Here is an 18,881-nt window from a genome sequence, read left to right as displayed (position 1 = left end):
TTATGGGGGTGGCCCTGTCACCAATTGGTGACACTTGGCTGCAGCAGGGCAGTCGCTTGCCCTTGGGCTCTTCTTGCCTCTGCAGAGGGAGGTTGTGGTGCCCCTCAGCGATGCCCCCTCCTTGGTCTAGGCTGCGGGTACCAGACAGTAGTCGGCAGCCCTCTGCCTCTCAGGTGCCCCTGGGGCTGTCAGCACAAGCAGCCTGAGAACCTGGGAGCGAGGGGTGCAGAGACCTACCTGTGCGTGGTACGATGCGTGCTCTGCTGCTGGTGACTGCAAACTCTTGTTCACAGATTCTGCTGCAGATTTGCCCGTTTTGTTAAACACCCAACACCTACTTGTGTTTTGAGGCCAGCCTGAACCGAGCAGAAAGTCATCTAACTCTTTAACATTCAGCCTCAGGATGTGGCTGATGGCCCCAAACTTTCCTGTATCTGATCTGAGGAGTTGGGTGTATTTTATTATATCTAATTCATAACCCAGTCCATTATTGGAAGAGCTGGTTTTGAGGCTTGGGGAGTGTGGGGAGAAATCAGATTGCTGCCTTTAAATTAGGCAGCCGCTGCAGGGAGACAAATATTTTACAAAATAATGACCACATTCTGGAGGAGAAAAATTGAGTTTGAGCTAAACTTTGGAGGGAGTTATTAAAAATTGATTTGTAAGTGCCTCTGTGATTTTTGGTATTGTTTCTTCTTCCTTAGCTCTTACAGGTCCCATTTTTCATGCAGACTCCAGAAAGAAGCAGCTCCTCAGGAGCTGAGTTTCCCCTGTCTGGGCTTTGGGTTGTCAGAGGAGGCACTGTGCCTTGGGCACAGGGTACCAATGGGGGGTGTCAGCTCCATGTGATGGTTTGGCTGCTCCTTGAGGGTGCCAGGAGCAGGTAGTACCAGACCCGTGAGTGTCACTTACAGTGGCTGCAGAATAGGGTGCACCTTTGTCCACCTTCTCTGTTTGGTTTGCAAGCCTCTTCATCCTCTTCCTGCTGTGTGATCGAATCTATGTGACATGGGGCTGTATCTCTGCAGGATTAAGCTGCTCTCCATGTGAGCGCGTCCTGGTGCCTGCTGGAGCGCTTTTCTCTCCCTGCCTGAAGAATCGCGTGCTCTTGCTCTGCTCTGGGGCCCTGCCAGGCTGTTGCATGGTAGGTATCAGGAAGGGAGGCTTGTTATCCTGGGGAGAGCTGTCTCCTAGACAGCACTTGCACAGGCAGTCAGTGCCAGTGTGCTTCCATCTGCCTCCCCGTGCTTCCCTCCTGGGGTGGAGCCACCATCCTTCCCAGTTCCCGGCCCAGCGCTCGGTGGGCAGAGTGGGATGCCGTTACCCCTGCCAAGTCATGGCTGCCACTGTGTGTGTTGGGGCTGGTGCGTGGCCAGCAGTCTGTAGTAAAGATTTACAGCTGGCTCTTGGCACTCGCCAGCAGCTCTCCATCTTGGTGTCAGCACCGATGCCTGGTGGATATTTATTCTCATCTCCTGTTTTCTGGGCTCTGTTTTCTTGTGTGGTACTTGCTGGGATAAGCAGGGTTGTACTGGACAGAAGTTTGTCCCTGTGGAGGTGATGGGGGGAGGGGGGTTGGCAGATGAGCCGTTGCAGTAACCTGAAAGGAAAGGGATAAAGCCCAGCTTTGGGAGCTGCAGACATTCAGAGGGGCCTGGATAAGATGTACTCTTTCCCTAATGGAAGCTAATTAATGCCTTTGTTGGATGCTGTCAGGGGGAGGGCAGACAGAAACGTAAATGCTAAATGGAAGTCTGGGCCAGGAGGCCGGAGAAGGGCTGTTGCAAGGCCTGTGGGACCTCACCTTCCCTGGGGCTGCAGGGAGTCCTTTGCTCTGGTCAGAGCCCTGGTTCTCCTCACTGCGGCATGGTGTGGGCAAGCTCAGGAGACACTGATCAAGCAGAGGGGTGACCCCAAATAAATGGGGCAGGTAGCACACTTGGGAGAGCACCCCAGAATGCTTGCCTCTCTCCTGTTGTCTTTTTAAAGCATCTTTAGGCCACCCTTGGCAAGTGCTCAGGCGTGCAGACCTCAGATTTGACCCAGAGTGGCTGTTACCTCTCAGGGTTGTGACTGATGGCAAAGGGAGATGCTCGGGACAGGGGTCCCCCCAGCCTCTGCCCTGCAGCTGCCCGCACATTACTTAGGACCAGCAGCTTGCGCACAGACGAGCCCCTGCCTCTCCTTGCCAGAATGGGGCTCCCCTATAGCCCCCATCATCTCGTTGCATCCCTGAGGGCCAGGACAAGTGTAGGGTCCTGGCCCCTGTGGGAGCAGCTGCTGTGGCTCCATGGTGTGCTCCCCGCTGCGAGAGCGCAGGCTGGGCCATGCTCTGCGGCCTCTGGTCCCCAGTGCTGTCCCTCCAGGGCTAATTGAATCATGTGGCTGGAAATTGAATCCAATTGAATAGATTAAATGAGCTGGGCTCGCCCGCTCGCTGCAGCGCAGCTCAGAGCCTTGTCAGGCTGCTGCCAGAGGCTGGGAGCTCCCAGGAGTCCTGTGGGGGCATGAAGGGGCTGGGGGGGCTGCAGGGAGGTGGAGACCCGCTGGGCTGGGCTGGTTCTCCGGCTCTGCTTTGATAGATGAACCCTCAAATATTTTCCAGTGAGGTGCAGCCTGGCCGGTCCGAGGGCCCACAGGTCACTCTGCTACAGGCACGCATCGGTTGGATTTTGCTTGTTTCCTCACTGAAGCCATTAATGACTAATTAGCTGGAGCTCCCCTGCTCCGTGGTTCAGCCAAGGCCCTTCTGGCAGCATACAGGGGCAAGGATGCTGTGGCTGTGCCCTGCTCGGCAGCTCTGAGCTTGCTGCTCTCCCAGCCTACAGCAAGTGATGCTCCAGCAGCACCAGCCAGGCACCCCAGTCCCCATGCCCTGCTTTTGACCCCTCTGCTGTGGCTGTTACCCGGCCAGTGGGATGGGATGTGTGAGAGAGAGCAGTGAGCGGAGACGCGTCGCAGCAGACATCCCCTCCCGCAGAGGGAGAGGGGCACAGGGCTCTGCCCTGGCAGAGCAGGAAGATGCGAGTCCACAGCACGGACAGGGATGCACACCTGCGCGCCTGTTTTCATAGCAAGCCTGAGCTGCTGAAAGGGCCCCTGGGGTGGCATCCAGCGTGGTGTAAGTGAAGGTTGGAAATGGTATCTGGTTCCTCTTTAAACAAAAGCTGAGCACACAAACACAAGGCATACACAGGCACTGAGCACACAAAGACAAGATGCTTTATAATGCTGGGAGGGCATGTGGGACTCGGATTACCTCCCGAGTCCAGGAATGCTCCAGTCCAGTCTCTGCTCTCTGAAACAAGTGTTTTTCTTCACACAGATTTTGCATCTGTTTTGCAGAAGTGGCAGAGAAACAGGGTGGGCACAGAGCCCCCCACAGCCTGCCTAGCAGCGGGGCTGTGCCGGGGAGTCCCTCCTTGCTGGAGGCGCTGGCAGAGGCCGGTGACCGGCTTTTGAGGATGCAGTGTGAAACAACGACGTCCTTTCTCCCTCCTGCATGCCCAGATTTCTCCCACCTGCTGGTTTGCATTTGACAAAGGAGGTTCCCTTTCTCCTGCGGCATTCCTGCTCGAAAGGCTGGCCCAGCAGCTTGCAGGCATCTGTTCCTTCTCTAGCTTTGCAAGATTTTCAGCAGCTGAAATTCCCCCCAGATCTGAATCTCACAAGTGGCTTCCACCTACCCGTGTGTCTCTGCAGGGTGGATTGACAGAGATGGGAGCAGTCCTCCCCTGCATGATCCCCTGCTGGGGGATCCTCCCCAGGACCTGCTGATCTGCTGTAGCTGCTCCCCCAGTCCTCAGGACCCCAGACTTATCTAGGTCTTGTGCCATCCGGGTCCGTTTCCTCTGTGGATGTCGTAAATATTGTGGTTTATTCCTGAGCGAGGCCATTTGCCCTGCCTGGAGCCCCCTGCCCCAGCCACTTGCATGGCCACAAGCATCACTCCTCCAGGCTGGGAGCTGTGTGGGCCTGTGAGGGCAACAGCCCCCAGGGCCAAACTGCTCATCTCCATCTACGGCTGCTGTTTGCTGGCACTTTTGCAAGGGGTGAAGTTGGCTTCAGGAGCTCTTGTTTCTGCCCTCTGCTCCTGGCACCAGACCCTGGGTGCCACGGCTCGTGTCCCAGCCCGGGAGCTGCCAGGGGGCAGAGCTGTCGCTCGCTGCCGAGTGTAAATCCGAGCCCAGAGGCACCCGGTGGCCGCAGCCAAAATAAGATTAATGGCATCTGCTGAGAGCACATCCCAAGGACTGCTATTGATGACCGTGGCTTTAAAATACTGTTAACAGTGGATAAAGCACCATGATTTAGAGCGCTCAGCAATTACATCTCTCTTCGAAATTTCCTAAAGATAGGATCAGACTCCCGAGTCCTGCTCTCTGCTTTTCTGATAGAGTTAATAAGAATGGAGATATGCAATTAGACAACGTGCAGGCTGGTAGGGCAGATCGATGCCTTGTGGTTACCTAATGAAGTGTTAAATTGCATCTTTCCCTCTCCCTGTCCCCCTATAACGACCACAGCGGGCTGTTTGCAGAGGGCTTGCAGCGCTGGTGCCTGGCGGAGAGCTCTCTGCACCCCTCTACCCCAGCCTGGTGGGGTGTAGACCCAGCACTCCTGCCTCCTTTCCAGGCTCTTCTTCCTTCTGTGGATCAAGCAGTTTGGGATTGTCTTGGGCTTTGTGTCAAGCCTGAGATTTTCAGCAGGGCTCCGTGAGGACACATGCGTCAGCAGCAGCTGAGAGGAAGCTGCTACCCCCAGAGCCGTGGGGGTCCCAGCGGGGAGCTGGAGGCATGGATGAGCCGAAAGGATCGGCCTCATATTGCAGGGTGGATGTCCTGGAGAGGAACAGGGGTGGTTGCAGGTGGTCTCAGCTCGGTCCAGCTAGGGTCTGGACGAGCCTGATGGCAGCCTGACGCAGCCCTGCCTGCTGCAAGGCTCTGCATCCAGCGCTCTGGGCAACACTGGAGCATCGCCAAACTTGTCCCCTTCCCCAGTCACTCCTGACAAGGCTGTGCTGGCCACACGCTGACCTGGAAACAAACAAGCCCCTCGACAGTGTGACCCCGTGCACACCTCTCAGCCTCTCTCGTCCTGGCTCAGAGCTGTCCCTGGCTGCAGCTCCGCTGCCTGGGGAGCAGTGTTAATCCTGTGCAGATGTCCTTTATCGAAGCACTGCTGCTGCTGACAAGGTGACAGATGGGCCACTTAGGGAACGTGCCTTGTGCCCCGGCTGATGTGAATGGGTGATTTCCATCACGGCAAGGGTGGATGGGTGGTCCCGGGGACACCCTGCCTCCTAGAGACACACAGCCCAGCCCTCACGCCCCCAGTTCACCTCTACCCCTGCATCTCCTACCTGTCCCCCTGCTCTCCATCCTCATCCCACCCTGCTGCTGGCTGTGCCAAGCCCTGGGGGTGGTTTACATGGCCCTGTTTCCCCTGTGGCTCTCTGCTGTTCTCCCAGAGATGAGCTCGGGGACCAGGGTGCTTCCACAGGACCCCTGCCCACCCCAGCAGGCTGGATCCTGACACCTGCCTGTCCTCCACGCTTCCCTGGCCCTGGGCATTGGGGTATGGGCGTCATGGTGAGCTGTGCCCCAGTTGCTGTGTAGCAAGTTACCCCTTGTAACTGGGACCTGGGCTCGCAGGAGCTGCCAGAGCTCTTCCCATCCTCTGGAAACAGTTAATTCAGCATTGCCTGCGGCAGTGCAGACCACCAGCTCTGCCTGCAGACAGCTCCTGCCTGCCCCAACCTGCTGATTGCTTTTGGGGTGGACGTGGCCAGCAGCAGCAGGGCTGTGTAAGGCACAAAAGTCTTGATTAAAGCCTTGGATGCTGCTTAGGTGATTTTCCTCAGCCTGGCTCAGCCTTTCTGCATCTGCCACACGTCCCAGGGAGACGTGCCACAAAGGATGCTCTCTGCACTCTGGTGTGACTTTGCCACCATACCAGTCCCTGACCAGACGTGTTTACTGAGGCATCCCTGCGCCCAGTGTACCCACAGCAGGACCCCTGCCTGGGTCTGGATGGGTGGGCAAGGGCTTGACCTGTTCCTGCAGCAGAAGCTGCTCCCAACGCAGCATCCTGCAGACCCCCAGCCCCCAATGCCCGGGAGAACATTTAGGGGAGGACATTGCATTTTTTTGTGAGCAGAGAAAGGCTCTAAGGCTGTGAAGCCTGGCAGGATGCCCATCCCTCGTGTCTGCGAAGAAAAGGAGCTGTGACCAGTGAGCAAGCAAGCTGTGTCCCCTGTTTTCTACACTGTGGGGAGGGGAGTGGGCTGTATCAGCCCAGCCCTGGGGCTGCCCCATCCTACCCTGTGGTACCCACCAAATTGCTCAACTTTCCCCCCTCTCCCCAGCCTGGCAAAGCATCTCTCACTTGCCTGCAGGAACAGGAGCACTTAGCTGGGATAAAAATAGCCATGTTTGCCTCCCAATGGACTGGGGATGGCAGAAGGTGAAAACTTCCCTGTGCAGCTCTGCTGGGCCTGCCATGTCTGCAGCGGGATGGACCTGCAGGATGCTGGAGATGGAGTGGGTGAGCCTGAGCACGACTCATGCAGCCCTCCCGACCGAGGCTGTTTTCCTGGGACACTGCTGGTCTCCAGGGGCTGCCAAGAGGATGTGGCTGAGGATGTGATGGAGAGGATAGAAGAGGCAGGATGGGGAGGGCAAGGAGCAGCAGGATGGACAAGCCCAGCAGTGCGGGGGGTCTGTGGGCTGGCTGGGCTCCAGCTCTGCTTGTCAGGCTAAGTGGAGAGGGCATCACCAGGGCTGTCCTGGGAGTTTCTCTCCAGCTGGTCAGTGCAAACAGGCTCTGCGGCGGTGGCTGGGCCACACAGAGGGCTGGGGGAATGTGTTTAGTTCTCTGAGCATTTCTCCACTGCATTTTCCTCGCTAAATGGTTCTTATTTTTAGATCCAGGCAGTTGCTAAGCATCGCTGCCTCACTAAGGCGGCTTCTTTCATGGCTTGACACCAAAGCACGCTGACAACACGCTGCCTCGTGAGTGCGGCCCTCCCTCCTCGCTGCTCTGGATTCCCTTTCTGTCCTGCAGCTCCCGTGGGCCAAGAGGATCAGGCTGGGTGCAGGGATTGGGACGGGGTGCTTTGCCTCCTCCCATAGCCCCTACTCCCCTCTGTCTCTCTGTACAGACCAGAGGATGAAAGGAGGAGAGGTGGGAAACGCTGGGAACTGGGCACCCTCCAAGATGTGCCCAGGACCCCTGTCATGGTGCAAAAAGGCAATGCATGGGCAGAAGCATGACAAAAGCCCTGACTTTGCCTGTGGCAGGGACTCTCCGGCACAGTCCGCATCCCCCAGGATGGCATCGGGCACAGATGGCAGCAAATAACGGGGGGCAGCAGTGAGACCTGCAGCCCCCAGTGCCAGATGTACCAGAGGGGCTCTGAGCTCCTCTCTTGGCAGCATCGTGCCCCTTGAAGCCTCCCCAAGCTGTGCTGCTGCTTTACCCTTTCCCTGGAGTGGCAGGAGATGGGGGGAAAAAATCCTACTAAAGGCTCCAACCCTGCATGGGAAACCCGTGTTTGGGGTGGGGGGTGGCAGGGGGCGTCCTGCTCCTGTGCTTGGCTGCAAGCGGACAGACCTGGGCCACCCTCCCCACACCTCCGCTGCATCTTTGGGCCGTTACACGTCCCCTCCTTCTCTGACTGATTTCCCACCCAGCTTCTCCCCTGAGCGGGGGATGCAGGGCCGGGTCCCCCTTCCCCTGTAGCTCCTGGGGGTCCCAGGGCGCAGCCCGGCGTAGGCTCCGTCGTGCAGGGCTTGGGAGACCTTCGCTCCCCTGCAGCGGGGCGGAGGCTGCGCTCCCCCCGCCCCGTGCCTGCTCCATCCCCGTCCCCTCCGCCGTCCCCGCGCGGTCCTCGACCCCCGGGGCTCTCCCAAACCGCCGGAGACCCCACCCGGGGCAGCCCGAGCCAGCTCCCTCCCTGCCCCTTCCCCGGAGCCCCCTGCCCCGCCGTGCCTCAGTTTCCCCGCGGCGGCGCAGCGCAGGGCGGCGGGGCCGGGCCGGCGGCTCCCGGGAGGAGGCGGGGAAGGACGGAAGGGAGGGGGCGGCCGTGCCCAGCCCCGGCGGCGGCGGCGGCGGGGAACGGGGCGGCTGCGCGCTCCTGCTGCCGTGCCGAGCCGTGCCGAGCCGAGCCGAGCTCCCGGCACCGCCGGCCCCTTCCTGCTGCCGCGGTGGGCGCCGCGGGCGGCGGGGCGGGGGGAGGCGGCGGGCGCGGGGCCCCCCTGCCCGGCGGCGGAGCCCGTGCGCCCCGTCGCGGTCCCCCCCGCCGCTCGGCGGGGCGGGAAGATGCGGAGCAAGGGCAGGAAGGAGAGCCTGTCCGACTCCCGCGACCTGGACGGCTCCTACGACCAGCTCACGGGTGAGTGCCGCCCGCCGGGGAAGGTGCAGCAGCCGCTCGGGACCAGGGCGCGGGGGAGGCCCCGGGCACCCCGACCCAGCCCCGGGCACCCCGGGCACCCCGGCCCGCCCGCTTCCAGCCCCGGCTGAGCCCCGGCCCCCTGCCCCCTGCCCGTCCCGCTTCGCCGCACGCCTTGCCCGGGGAGGGGGGGGCCGCGACCCCGGCGCTGGAGCAGGGGGACAGGCCCGGGCCCGGGGGGGGGAGTGCTCCGCTGGGCGGTTGGGGTTGGTCCCAGTCAGGCGGAGGTTGCCCTGGGGCGGGTTTGCAGGGAACGGGACCTGCCAGGGGTTAGGATGCTTGAATGGCTTTTGGCGGCCCCCAAGCGCACCCTCCCTCACTGCTGCTCCCAGGCCCCTCGGGACACCAGGATTTGGCGCTGGACTCTCTCTGCCATGTCTTGGACCCCCCACTGCACCCTGGGGTGGCATGGCAGCTCTGTGGCAGCAGGTTCCCTGGGGAACGGAGAGGCTCACGCCACTCGGCAAGCCCCAGCGGCATCACAGAGCCTGGTGTCTTCTCCACTAGTCACCTGGTGTCCCCTAGAGCATCTCCGGAGATGCTTTGCTCCTGGGATGGGGTGGCTGTGGAGACAGGGTGGCCAAAAATGACCCATCTTGACCCTGTTGCATCCCCTCCATCTTTTGCCCCAGCGGGGGACTGCCTGGCATCCCACATCCCACCACGTCTGTCCATCCATCCATCACACCTCATCCCCCACTGCCCGATAGCAAAGCAGCTGGGCCGGAGCTGGCGACACCCCTCCTTCCCCACGTGCTTTCCACAGATCAGGCCAAATCCTGTCCCCTTTCAGAGCCTCTGTGTGTCGCATCAGCTGTGAAATGGGGCAGCAATTCCCGCCTGCCTCCCGGGACCCATGACGGAGCCGAACCTGTCCATAGCCGGTGGGGTTGGGTGCCCTCGTGCCGCAGGCGCTGGGGTGCGTGCACAGGCGGCTCCCCTGAGTCCCGGTGGTGCTTTTCCTGCCACAGCCTGGAGCAGATTTCAGGCTTGGCTCTGGAGTTGTGAGGAGGTGGTGGTAGCAGGGCAGGACCCCTGCTCTGCTTTCCCCAGCAGCCCCACGCATGGGAGACGCGGCTTGTTGCCTGGCCAAACGTGCTGCAGCAAAGATATTTTTGAGCTGTGTAGGAACTTGGAACCCACACAAAACTTTTGGTTTCTCCGGTAACTTTAAAATGTCCATATGGATTTAAATCAAACTGAAGTTAAAAATAAATTCCAGTCTCTCAGAGGCTGAGACCTTTTATGCCTGGGCTTACCTGCGAGCCAAGTGTGCAGCAGGAACCTGGGCAGAGGGGAGCTGTGCAGCTGTGCCAGCCCCTGCCCGCAGGGATGGGCCTGCTGGGAAGCCCCTGGGGAGTAAGGCTGGAAATATCTGCCCCATTTCCCAGTGTGGGAAACAGAGGCCCCAGGAGGGCACGTAACTCATCTGCCATGACTGTCAGGTCAGTGACCTGCCAGGGCAGAGCTGGTGGCAGCGCCAGGGAGCAGAGGCAGCTGGTGCCGGTGGCACCAATTTCCCCCATATTGGCTGAATACGCTGAAGCCGTCTCTCCCTGTGGAGGGAAAGTTGTTTTTCTCCCAGAAAGAGTGTGGAAGTGATGCAGGCAGGAGGAGAGGGGATGCAGCCTTAGCTGCAGGGAGGGTTTAATAGCTCAAACCCCTGCCTGCTAACCTGGCCTGGGCTCTCCTGGTCCCCTGAGGATGCAGTGAGGATCTGGGATGCCTGTGGGACCATAGCAAAGCCCCGGGATGGAGCTGGCAGTGCCAGCATGGGTTTAGTCTCTCCCTGCAGTTGGGAGGGTCCCTGCCAGCACCCACTGTTTGGTGCTCAGCCCTGCTTGTGAACAAACATGAGCAGTTTGGGGTGTTCCTGCAGCCTTGGGGACCCCCATCCATCAGGATCTATCAGGGTCTGGGGGACACCTGCCATGCTCACTGTTAACTGAGAGAGATGATTTGACATCAGGCGATACGACAGCCCCATGGCAGCTCCAGTGACTGCTGGTGTGCACGGAGACAGCCGTCAGTCCTGCTGCCTCCCCACCACTCCCCCAAAATGGGTGGGGGTGTTGAGATCCCATTCATGCATGCCCAGAGAAGGGCAATACCCCCTTCCAAAAGGAGAGATGCTAAGGGCAAGCAGGACACCCAGTCATGCGCAGGGTAGAAACCCCACACACCTTCCCTGGTGGCACGCTGATTTTGAAATTTAAAGAGCTGTTGAAAATGGGGGTGTGCGATAGCCCCCCCTCCCCACAGCTTGGCACCCCCAGCCCCTGGCCAGACCACCTGTGAGCTGTGTGGGCACGTGAATGAAAAGAAAGCTGCCCCTGTGTGTGCGGTGGGGAGAGCAGGCACCGGCTCCGCAGGCTGGGGAATGTGGTGCGGCTGTGCTGGGGCAAGCCAGGATGGACCCTGCCGGCACCTGGCCCTGCTGCAGTGGAGTGGGACAAGAGCAGGCACTGCCGTGCCCACCTCTGAGCCTGGGGCTGGCTGCGCACCTGGGTGTTAAGGAGAGAAATGTTTAGGTTACGCCACTAGGAGATTAAATCGGTCCATTTCTGGGGTATTTAGATGACGCTAGCGAGAAATAAAAGCCATCCATAAATTACATTATTCTTCCAGCCCTCTAATGACATGAGCAATTAGTGTACAAGCAGAGCCCAGAGCCAGTGTTTCGGGACTGCTCTGGACATGGCCCTCCGTGTGGAAGAAATGGGAGCCCGGTGCCGCTTTGCCCCGAGGAGCGCAGGTACCACGTCCCCAGCCAGAACCCCGGTAGTGCGAGAGGCGAGGGGGGCTCGGAGGTGGCTTTCCCTCCTGCCCGCTGCTCCCAGGGGTGCGTGGGCAGTGGGGCCGCCCCAGCCCCAGCTGGGGAGCAGAGGTGGGTGGCCTGGGGCCCCATCTCACCCCGTGGGACAAGCCCATCCCAGCCATACTGCATCCTGTGAGTGGGGTGGCATGTGCCAGCACGGGGTCTGGATCTGGGCTGTTTGGCATGGGTCAAACCCCCTAGCTGCGTTTTAGAAGGATAAGGGATTTACCTCCAGGGCTGTTGGTTCCCTAAAAGGGGTTAGGAGGCTTGCTTTAAAGCCCTGCTTTTTCACTCCTGCTTTCTGCCTCCTGTTCTCGTGTTGTGGGGTCTCGAGCAACCACTTTGCTGCACCCCAAAGGCAGCCACAGTGTTTGCAGTGGGTGAGCAATTGCTACACAGACCATCTGCAGAGCTTTGGGATCTTCCTGCCTCCTGAGGCGCGCATGGCTGATGGATGGGGACTCCCTAAGTCAGCACTTTTAGCAGCCCACCCAGTGAGATGAAACCTGTAGGTACCAGCTTAGTGGCAGCACAGCATCTGGCTGAGCTCTCCTCCCTACCTGGAGGGAGGGTGTTTCAGAGGCATCTCTCCTGGTGACAGTAAGAAACTGAGAGATGGGGCTGAGCTGTCCCACACAGACATGTGAAAGGGAGGGTGGCTCAGTGGGGTTGGCAGGACAGTGGGAGCTGGGGACCGGTCCCTGCCATGGGGTAAAGCCAAAGAGCCATGCCCCAGCGATGCATCTGCTGCAGGCAAGTCCCAGGTGATGGGCAGATCTAGGGCTGCGCCAAGGGCTTGTTCTGCTGCCAGTAAACACAGCGGCTCCATCGTGGTTGCTCACAGCCTGTGATCAGCTGGACAGGAGGAAAATCTCCACGAGCTTGCCATAGTGTAGGACTTCCACCTGCAAGGGGGATAATTTACTTCCCAGGGTGTGGAGGGGGTGTCAGTGCTGGCCTGTCCCAAATATCAGTGTGTGCAGGAGGAAGCACTGGGGTCTGCAGCTGGAGGATGGAGTGATGGGGCTGGTGGGGTGGGAGCAGGGGTGGGAGGCACGCAGGGGCCTGTGGGGGGCCCAGCTGCAAGCGTTGGTGGCAGGTTGTGTGTTGTGCCTGTGGCTGCGTGCTGGGGGGGGATCTGCGGGAGGGGGACTGTGGTGGGGACTGTGCCCAAGACCGTGGCAGGACCTCACCCATGCCCAGAAAAAAGCTTCCTCGAGCAGCACAGGAACGCCCCTGGGTGCACGGCCCTGCCCATGGCGGTCTGGCAGGGCCAGCTGCCTGCACCCCTGTGGCCAGCAGCATGCATGGGTTGTCCCCTCCTCCTACAAGCAGCCCCCAGGAGGGGTGACACACACTGATGTCCTTCCCCGGGGGAGTCCAGGCCCGTGGGAACCAAGCATGCTGCCTGTCCCCCTGCTCCCCCGCTAGCCTACCTCCTCCATGCTGCTGCTGCTGCCCCACACGACCCTCCTCCACTTGCTGCTTCTGCTCCCAGCGCCTGCAGTCCGGCGGTGAGGCTGGGCTGGAAGCCGGGCTGACCCTCAAGCCACGTCCCCAAGGTCCCCAGGAGGCCCCTGGTCAGGGCGGGGTACGGTAGGGAAAGGGCTGCTACTCATGTGCTGGGGCTGGGGGGCTCCCGTGGGGTCCTCTCTATGCCAAAGTGCCCTGCCCTTGACAGATGCTGCACCTTCCCAGGGTGACGGGAGTGTCGCCTGACTGCCTCGTCTCTGTCTGCTGTTTCCCTCCCTCTGGCATCTGTACCCCTCTGCCTCTTCCTTCTTTGCTGTCCTGGCTTGTCTGCAGCCCTGCGATGCCGACGAAATCCCCTCTCACCGGGTGTTGTGGCCTCTCCTGACCAGAAGCTGAGATTCTGGGGGTCCCTGCTGGAGGGGGTGCTGCTCCAAGCCTATGCCAGGGCAGAGCCGCACATGGGGCAAGACCCCATCAGCAGCTGGTGCTGCTGGGTACCACTGCCCCTGGGCAGGTTGGATTTTGCAGGTGGAGAGGCTGGAGGTGAGGTTTTGGCAGCCACTGCTGCATCCCCTCAGGCAGAGGCAGGTCGGAGCCCACAGGGAATTGGTGGCCCAGGATTAATTGACAGGAAGTTTGTGGGTTTGGTCGGGCGGTTAACAGCTGATTTCTGCAGATGCCGATGCATAATTCATGGCTGTCGCAACTTCAGCCAAGGTGCACAGCTCCTGCTGCACGCGGCTGGTGATGCGCGGCAGGGAGGGCTTTGCTCTTTTGCCATCTCTGCGTCCGGGCATGGAGAGTTTTTCCCTGCGACTGGCTGTGATGCAGCTGGTTAAGGTGTCTGGACGTGGTGGTGCTGCTTTCCTGCTGTGTGCTGTGCTGGGACCAGTTGCCCCCAGAGCTTTGGGAGCTGGGACAGGAGGTCCATACATCCCGTGTGGAGCTGAGCCTCATGCCCTTTCCTTGCAGCCAGGGCATCAGGGGGTTGCGCCAGCCCCAAAGGACAGGAGAGACCCCATTAGCAGAGCTGCCCTCCCCCTCTTTCACTGGCTCTGCTCATTAGTGGTGTTTTCATTAGGAGAAGTGGTTTGGTTTTGTTTAAGCCAAATTGCTGTGCTTGGGAGATGATAAATCCATCTGCCGGCAAATCGCTCTCCTGCCACCGGGATAGATCCCAGCCCTGGGCTTTAATCGTGCTGCGGATGAATGAACTTCTAGTGAAATGAATCTCCCTGCCGCGACCCGCCGAGGGGGCTGAGCCAGGTGGGCTGCCTCCCTGATGCCACAGTGAGGGGCTCTGGCTTGTGGTGGGGTATCAGACTCCTCCCTTAAGGGGTTGTGGAGTGCCAGGGGTGGTTATTGCCAGGCAAGTGAACTGCAGGGACTGGTATAAGCGACTTCTCTGGGAGCAAAGCGGGAGAAGAGCCCCTGTCCATGGGGCAGGGGCTGCGGGTGGGCGCAGGGGTCCTGTTCAACCCACTGTCTGTGCCAGGATGCTCTGCCAGCAGCCGGGGCCGGGTGGGTGCCATACTGTGGGGGTGAGTGGCAGGACAGTGCATGGGACAGGATGCAGGGGGTGGAGTGGTCCTGCTCTTGGTCATACCAGTGGCTTCGCAAAGGCTGTGTGGCATCAGGGCTGTGCTGGATGGGGGGCTCTCACTGGGGTCCTCCCATACCCGAGCTGCTGTGGCTCTGGCTGCTTCTGGCTTTGAAGTAAATTTGTGTTCCGCTTCAAAGGAAAATGGGTGGTGCAGCCCCCTGGCACTGGTGTGAGTTATTCAGGAAACAGAGCCCAGTGGGAGAGGTCCTGGGTGCAGGATGGGTGCCACGTTCAACAGGAGTTGATGGGGATGGGGGTGAGCAGGGCTGTCACCTTGCTGCCTCTGAATTTGGGTCATCTTGAATGTTTCCTCTCTGGTCCAGACAGGGTGAGTCACTGACGGACACTGGTGGCCAGGGGTGCCTTACATGTTCATGGGTGTGCCCTGCTCTTGTGGCATCGTGCCTCTCCTGCCTGTGCCTGATGACAGTCCCCAGGGCTCAGCTGTCTGGCTCTAGGTGACTCCAGCCTTGTTTTGGCAGGGGTCACCCTGCTTTTGAACTCCTTGGGTTAGAGACCCCCCCTGTTCAGGCAGCTGGCACCCCTCCCAAGCCCGGGATGGTGTTAGCATCGCTGCTGGGGGCTCTGGGTTGTGGCAAGATGGTCACTGTCTCATCCATGCTGCTCCCATGCATTGCACCTGGGGACATGGGGAACCTGGGGACACAGATCTGGGGGACATACAAGCAGGTGCCCCAGTTCTGAGCACAGCTGCTGCTGCAGTGTCCATCTGATTCGTGCTCCAGCTCCATCCACAGTGAGTGTTTTGGAGGCCATGCCCCATGCAGATGAGCCTGATCCATGTTCCGCTTAAAGAGCCCTGGGCTGTATATGGGACAAAGTGGTGGCTTCATCCTGGACAGGAGGGAGTGGTGTGGGGTCTGGCTGAGAAAGGTGCAGCCCCGTGGGATGCAGGGAGGGACCAGCAAACTTGTGCACCCATGGGTCGTCCTCAGACCCAGCGGGAGCAGGGAAGAGGTGTCCAGCTGCTCTCACCTGATGGCTGTGGCCCATCCAGCCAAGGCGGGGTGAGATGAGAGCTGTCCCGATCACTAATGAGATTAAATAGGCGAGCCACTGCTCCTGGCCTGTTTGGTTAATCACTTCTTCCTAGATTGAATTTTTTAAAATTGCATCGCTTACAGAAAGCCCCTGAATGGGTTTAAAGGCAATAATCCAGCTGGCCCTCTGTCACTGCAAGGGTCCCCCAGAGGCTACTTGGCAGTGTGTTGTTGAAGTCCCTGGTGTGCCTCCATGTGTCTCTGGTGTCCCCAGGAGGTGGCTGGCTGGGCTGGCCAGTCCTTGACAGCTCTTGATTTACTCCAGGAGGAAATACGGATGAATTTTTAATGATGTGATTTAGTGAAGCCTCCCGGAGGTGAGGGAGAAGAAAGAAGCTGAGACACTGGGTTCTGTGCTCAGCCCATGTGACGGGTACCCACTCCTGTCCCAAGGGCCGTGGTGGCAGCTACCCACCCTGCTGTGCTCCTAGAGGCACGCTGCAGTTGCAGGGGAGTCCAGTGGTAGGGCACAGCACCCCCAGCCCTGGCTGCACCTACGTGGGGTCTCAGCTCCTGTCTGACCCCAGAGTGGGGAGGGACAGGTGCTAGTGCCAGGTTTTGGGGTCGCAGCACAGGCTGGCAAATGGGTGGGGGACTCAGGTAGTGCAGTGAGGGATGCTGCAATATGCTGTGGTTACAATTGATCATGACATCCTTTGGGGACATCTCGGCCCTCTCCTGAGTGGTGGGATCTGCCCTTAAGGACCTCCTTCTTTCCCCCTGACTCTCCTTCCAGAAGTTGCATCTTCCAAGCCCAGTCCCTGCCCTGTGCTGCTTGTGCTGACCCAAACAAATTTCCCCCCTGCCCGTCCTCCCTGCTCACCTCCCCTCCACCGTGCGAAGTGAGTCACTCCCAGGCACCAGGGATCATTCATGTCATTTCCCCCTTTGCCGCAAAGTCATTAATGCAAGTGGAATAATTTGTTGTATAACGGAAAGGATCAGCGGCAGTGCTGCTCTGGTGGGTGATGCCTGGCCCTGGCTCCCTGCTGCCCTGGCCACCGCTGCCCCAGGAAAGGGCAGCTTGATGGGATCGCTGCCTGGGAGCATCCCAGGTCTTGCTGGGGTTGTGGTCCTGTGGCCGCACCATGCAGGCAGTGATGGTGTCGGCTCCTTGAGGCATTTTCTCAAAACCCATCAAGTCCCACCTGGGCCCCAGCTGGGTGGGATGGACCTGTCTGTCATGGCCTTGGTGTCTGCTCATCCAAAAGGGGCTCGTCCCAGCTGCTCCGCAGTGACATGAGCAAGAAGTGTCCCCTGCATTGATCAGGGGGGTGTTGCGGCACCCTGCATCCCTGCCACATCCCTGCCTCGTACCTGCCATGTGCTGCTGCAGCTCCTCTGAGCTCCCCAAGCTGTGGGGTCACAAGTGCTTCCCATCAGCAGCCAAATCCCTCCCAGCTTCTTGCTTCAGAGCTGGGGACCCTGAGGTGCTGGGCAGGGCATGCAGGCTGTACGGGACCCTGCATTGCTCAGGGCCCCGCAGCCCCAGAGGGTAGCTCTGCTCGCAGCAGGTTCCCACCTGGGTGTTGCTGCTGGCAATAGCAAATCCGTGCATGGGGTGCAAACCCAAGTATGACCGGGGGTCCCTCCTTGGGGACCTCACAGCCTCCCAAGCAGGGAGCTGGCTGGGCTTGGGGGACTCACTGCCCTCACCCACCCCAGCTCAGGATGGTGCGCAAGCTGCTGGGAGCCCTTGCTCAAGTGATGCTCGCTGTGACTGTGGCAAATCTGGTCTCTCCCCTGCGTGGCAAGGGGGCAGAAGGGCAGGTAAGAGAGCTTTAGGTGTTAAAAGGCATTGTGGAGGCTTTAACCTCTGCCCAGGGTTAATTTCCTTCTACCCCATGCTCAGCCAGGCATTAATTTAAAGATGCTGCAGTGGAAGAGGGGGAACCTAAGAGGATTGCGCTGAGGGCAGGAGGATTTAGTGAAGGGAAGGGACATGGCTGGGGCTGCGCAGGGGACAGCAGCATCTGACAGCACAGGATGGACAGCAGGGAGGAGGTGGCTGTGCACCCCCTGGGACTGAGCCACCCTGCTGTTGCCCAGACACAACTGTGGTGGTGCCCAGTAGCTCCAACCAGCCCCTGGAAGGGGACGTGGGGGTGAAGCTCTCCCCATCCCCAGGGAGAGCACTGCTGCTGGGTGGCTGGACAGGGAGGGGGCCATGGGCTACCTGCTTGCAGTGGCTGCGCCCCATGTCTCACCCCTGCCCCTTACTGTTAGTGGGAGTGGGAAACAGGACAGAAGTTTCAAAGCCAAGCCTGAAGGAACCCAGTGGATAGGCATCATGCCTGGCTCTGTGAGGGGCAAGCAGGGTCCCTCTGGGGTGCCATGTCCCAATGGGGACTTTGTCCTCTCACCCCAGCCAGGCAGCGAGTCCTCTCGGTGCAGAGGGCTGCCCCAAAGCAGCTCGGGGAGGAAGGAGATGGTGTTTAATATTTCAAAGTGACTCAGTGAAAACCTGATGCTCCCTGGGGCTGGTCGAAACCCAGCATCCCTGGGAAGGGGCCGGGACTGGGACTACCCCAGTCCAGTGTGAGCTGGAGAGGGGAGGCACTTCTGGGATGCCATCCATCAGGGTGAAGGAGACTTTCCCCCTCCCCATTGCCCACAGACCCGAGGGTCCTGCATCTGCCCTGGCCACAGCACTGGGACAGGGACACGGGTCCCAAGGGCTCCCCAGCTCCCCAGCCCCACACCACCCTGCACCTCCCTTGGTGCTGTTTGTTTTCTCAGCCCACCTAGCTGTAATTACAGCCTGCTGTCACTCTCCAGATAATATATCTTTCCTTTTATCACTGCTTAATTAAATAACTGTAGGGAAGTGAGGGGCTGGTAACCCCTTTTTTGCCAGCATGAACAGCCCGGTGGCATTGGGGAGGTCTCTCAGGGCTGGCGGAGGAGCTGGGTGGGGATGGCTGTGCCCTGGCTCAGGCACACAATTGAATGCAGGAGGGATGGAGTACTGATTTTATTGTTCATGGCCACAGCATCTCTGGCACAGACATTTCCAGGCCGTTCTGGAGGAGGTGCCCTGGACATGACCACCGTTGCCCTGTCTATAATTCCCCCCTCAGCTCAGAGCTGTGCCCACAGCCAGGCTGGGAGGGACGTGTGGGCAGGGTGCCCGCTGCCAGGCCAGCCGCCTCTGCCCACAATTAGTTGGTGCTAATGAGTGTCCCTGGCAGCTGCTGCTGGGTCAGTGAGCTCCTGCTGGGTATCTGCCAGGCGCTGCCCTCACAGGGCCAGACACTTGGGTCCCACTCCCAGCTCAGCAGAGCATCCTCAGTTGTGCCATTCATCCTCAGCATGGACATGGCTCCCTCTGCTCTCCCTCCATCCCTTCCCTCACCCCTCCACTGTCTCTCCGCCTTTGCACCTTCCCCAGGAGTCTGGTCCCAGTTTGGGCACCAGCAGTGGGGCACCTCCTGGTGCTGCCCCCATGTCTTGCTCCTTTGGATGCCACTTTCT

At 59.8% G+C, this 18,881-nt stretch overlaps 1 protein-coding gene across 2 annotated transcripts in view; it reads left to right on the top strand.

Moving 5' to 3' along the window:
• Positions 1-7,851: 7,851 nt before the first annotated feature.
• KCNIP2 (potassium voltage-gated channel interacting protein 2) overlaps positions 7,852-18,881 on the top strand; it is a 46,570-nt gene continuing 35,540 nt past the window's right edge. Inside the window, exon 1 of one of the 2 annotated variants that reach the window (XM_056352540.1) lies at positions 7,852-8,395. In XM_056352540.1, coding sequence (XP_056208515.1) covers positions 8,323-8,395 — 73 coding nt within the window. In that variant the 5' untranslated portion in view covers positions 7,852-8,322. The remainder of the gene's footprint in view (positions 8,396-18,881) is intronic. The other variant, XM_056352543.1, reaches the window with a different exon arrangement.

This window comes from Falco biarmicus, chromosome 9 (genome assembly GCF_023638135.1).
Source record: "Falco biarmicus isolate bFalBia1 chromosome 9, bFalBia1.pri, whole genome shotgun sequence".
Lineage (NCBI taxonomy): Eukaryota > Metazoa > Chordata > Aves > Falconiformes > Falconidae > Falco > Falco biarmicus.
This window is presented reverse-complemented; position numbering and strand designations above follow the sequence as displayed.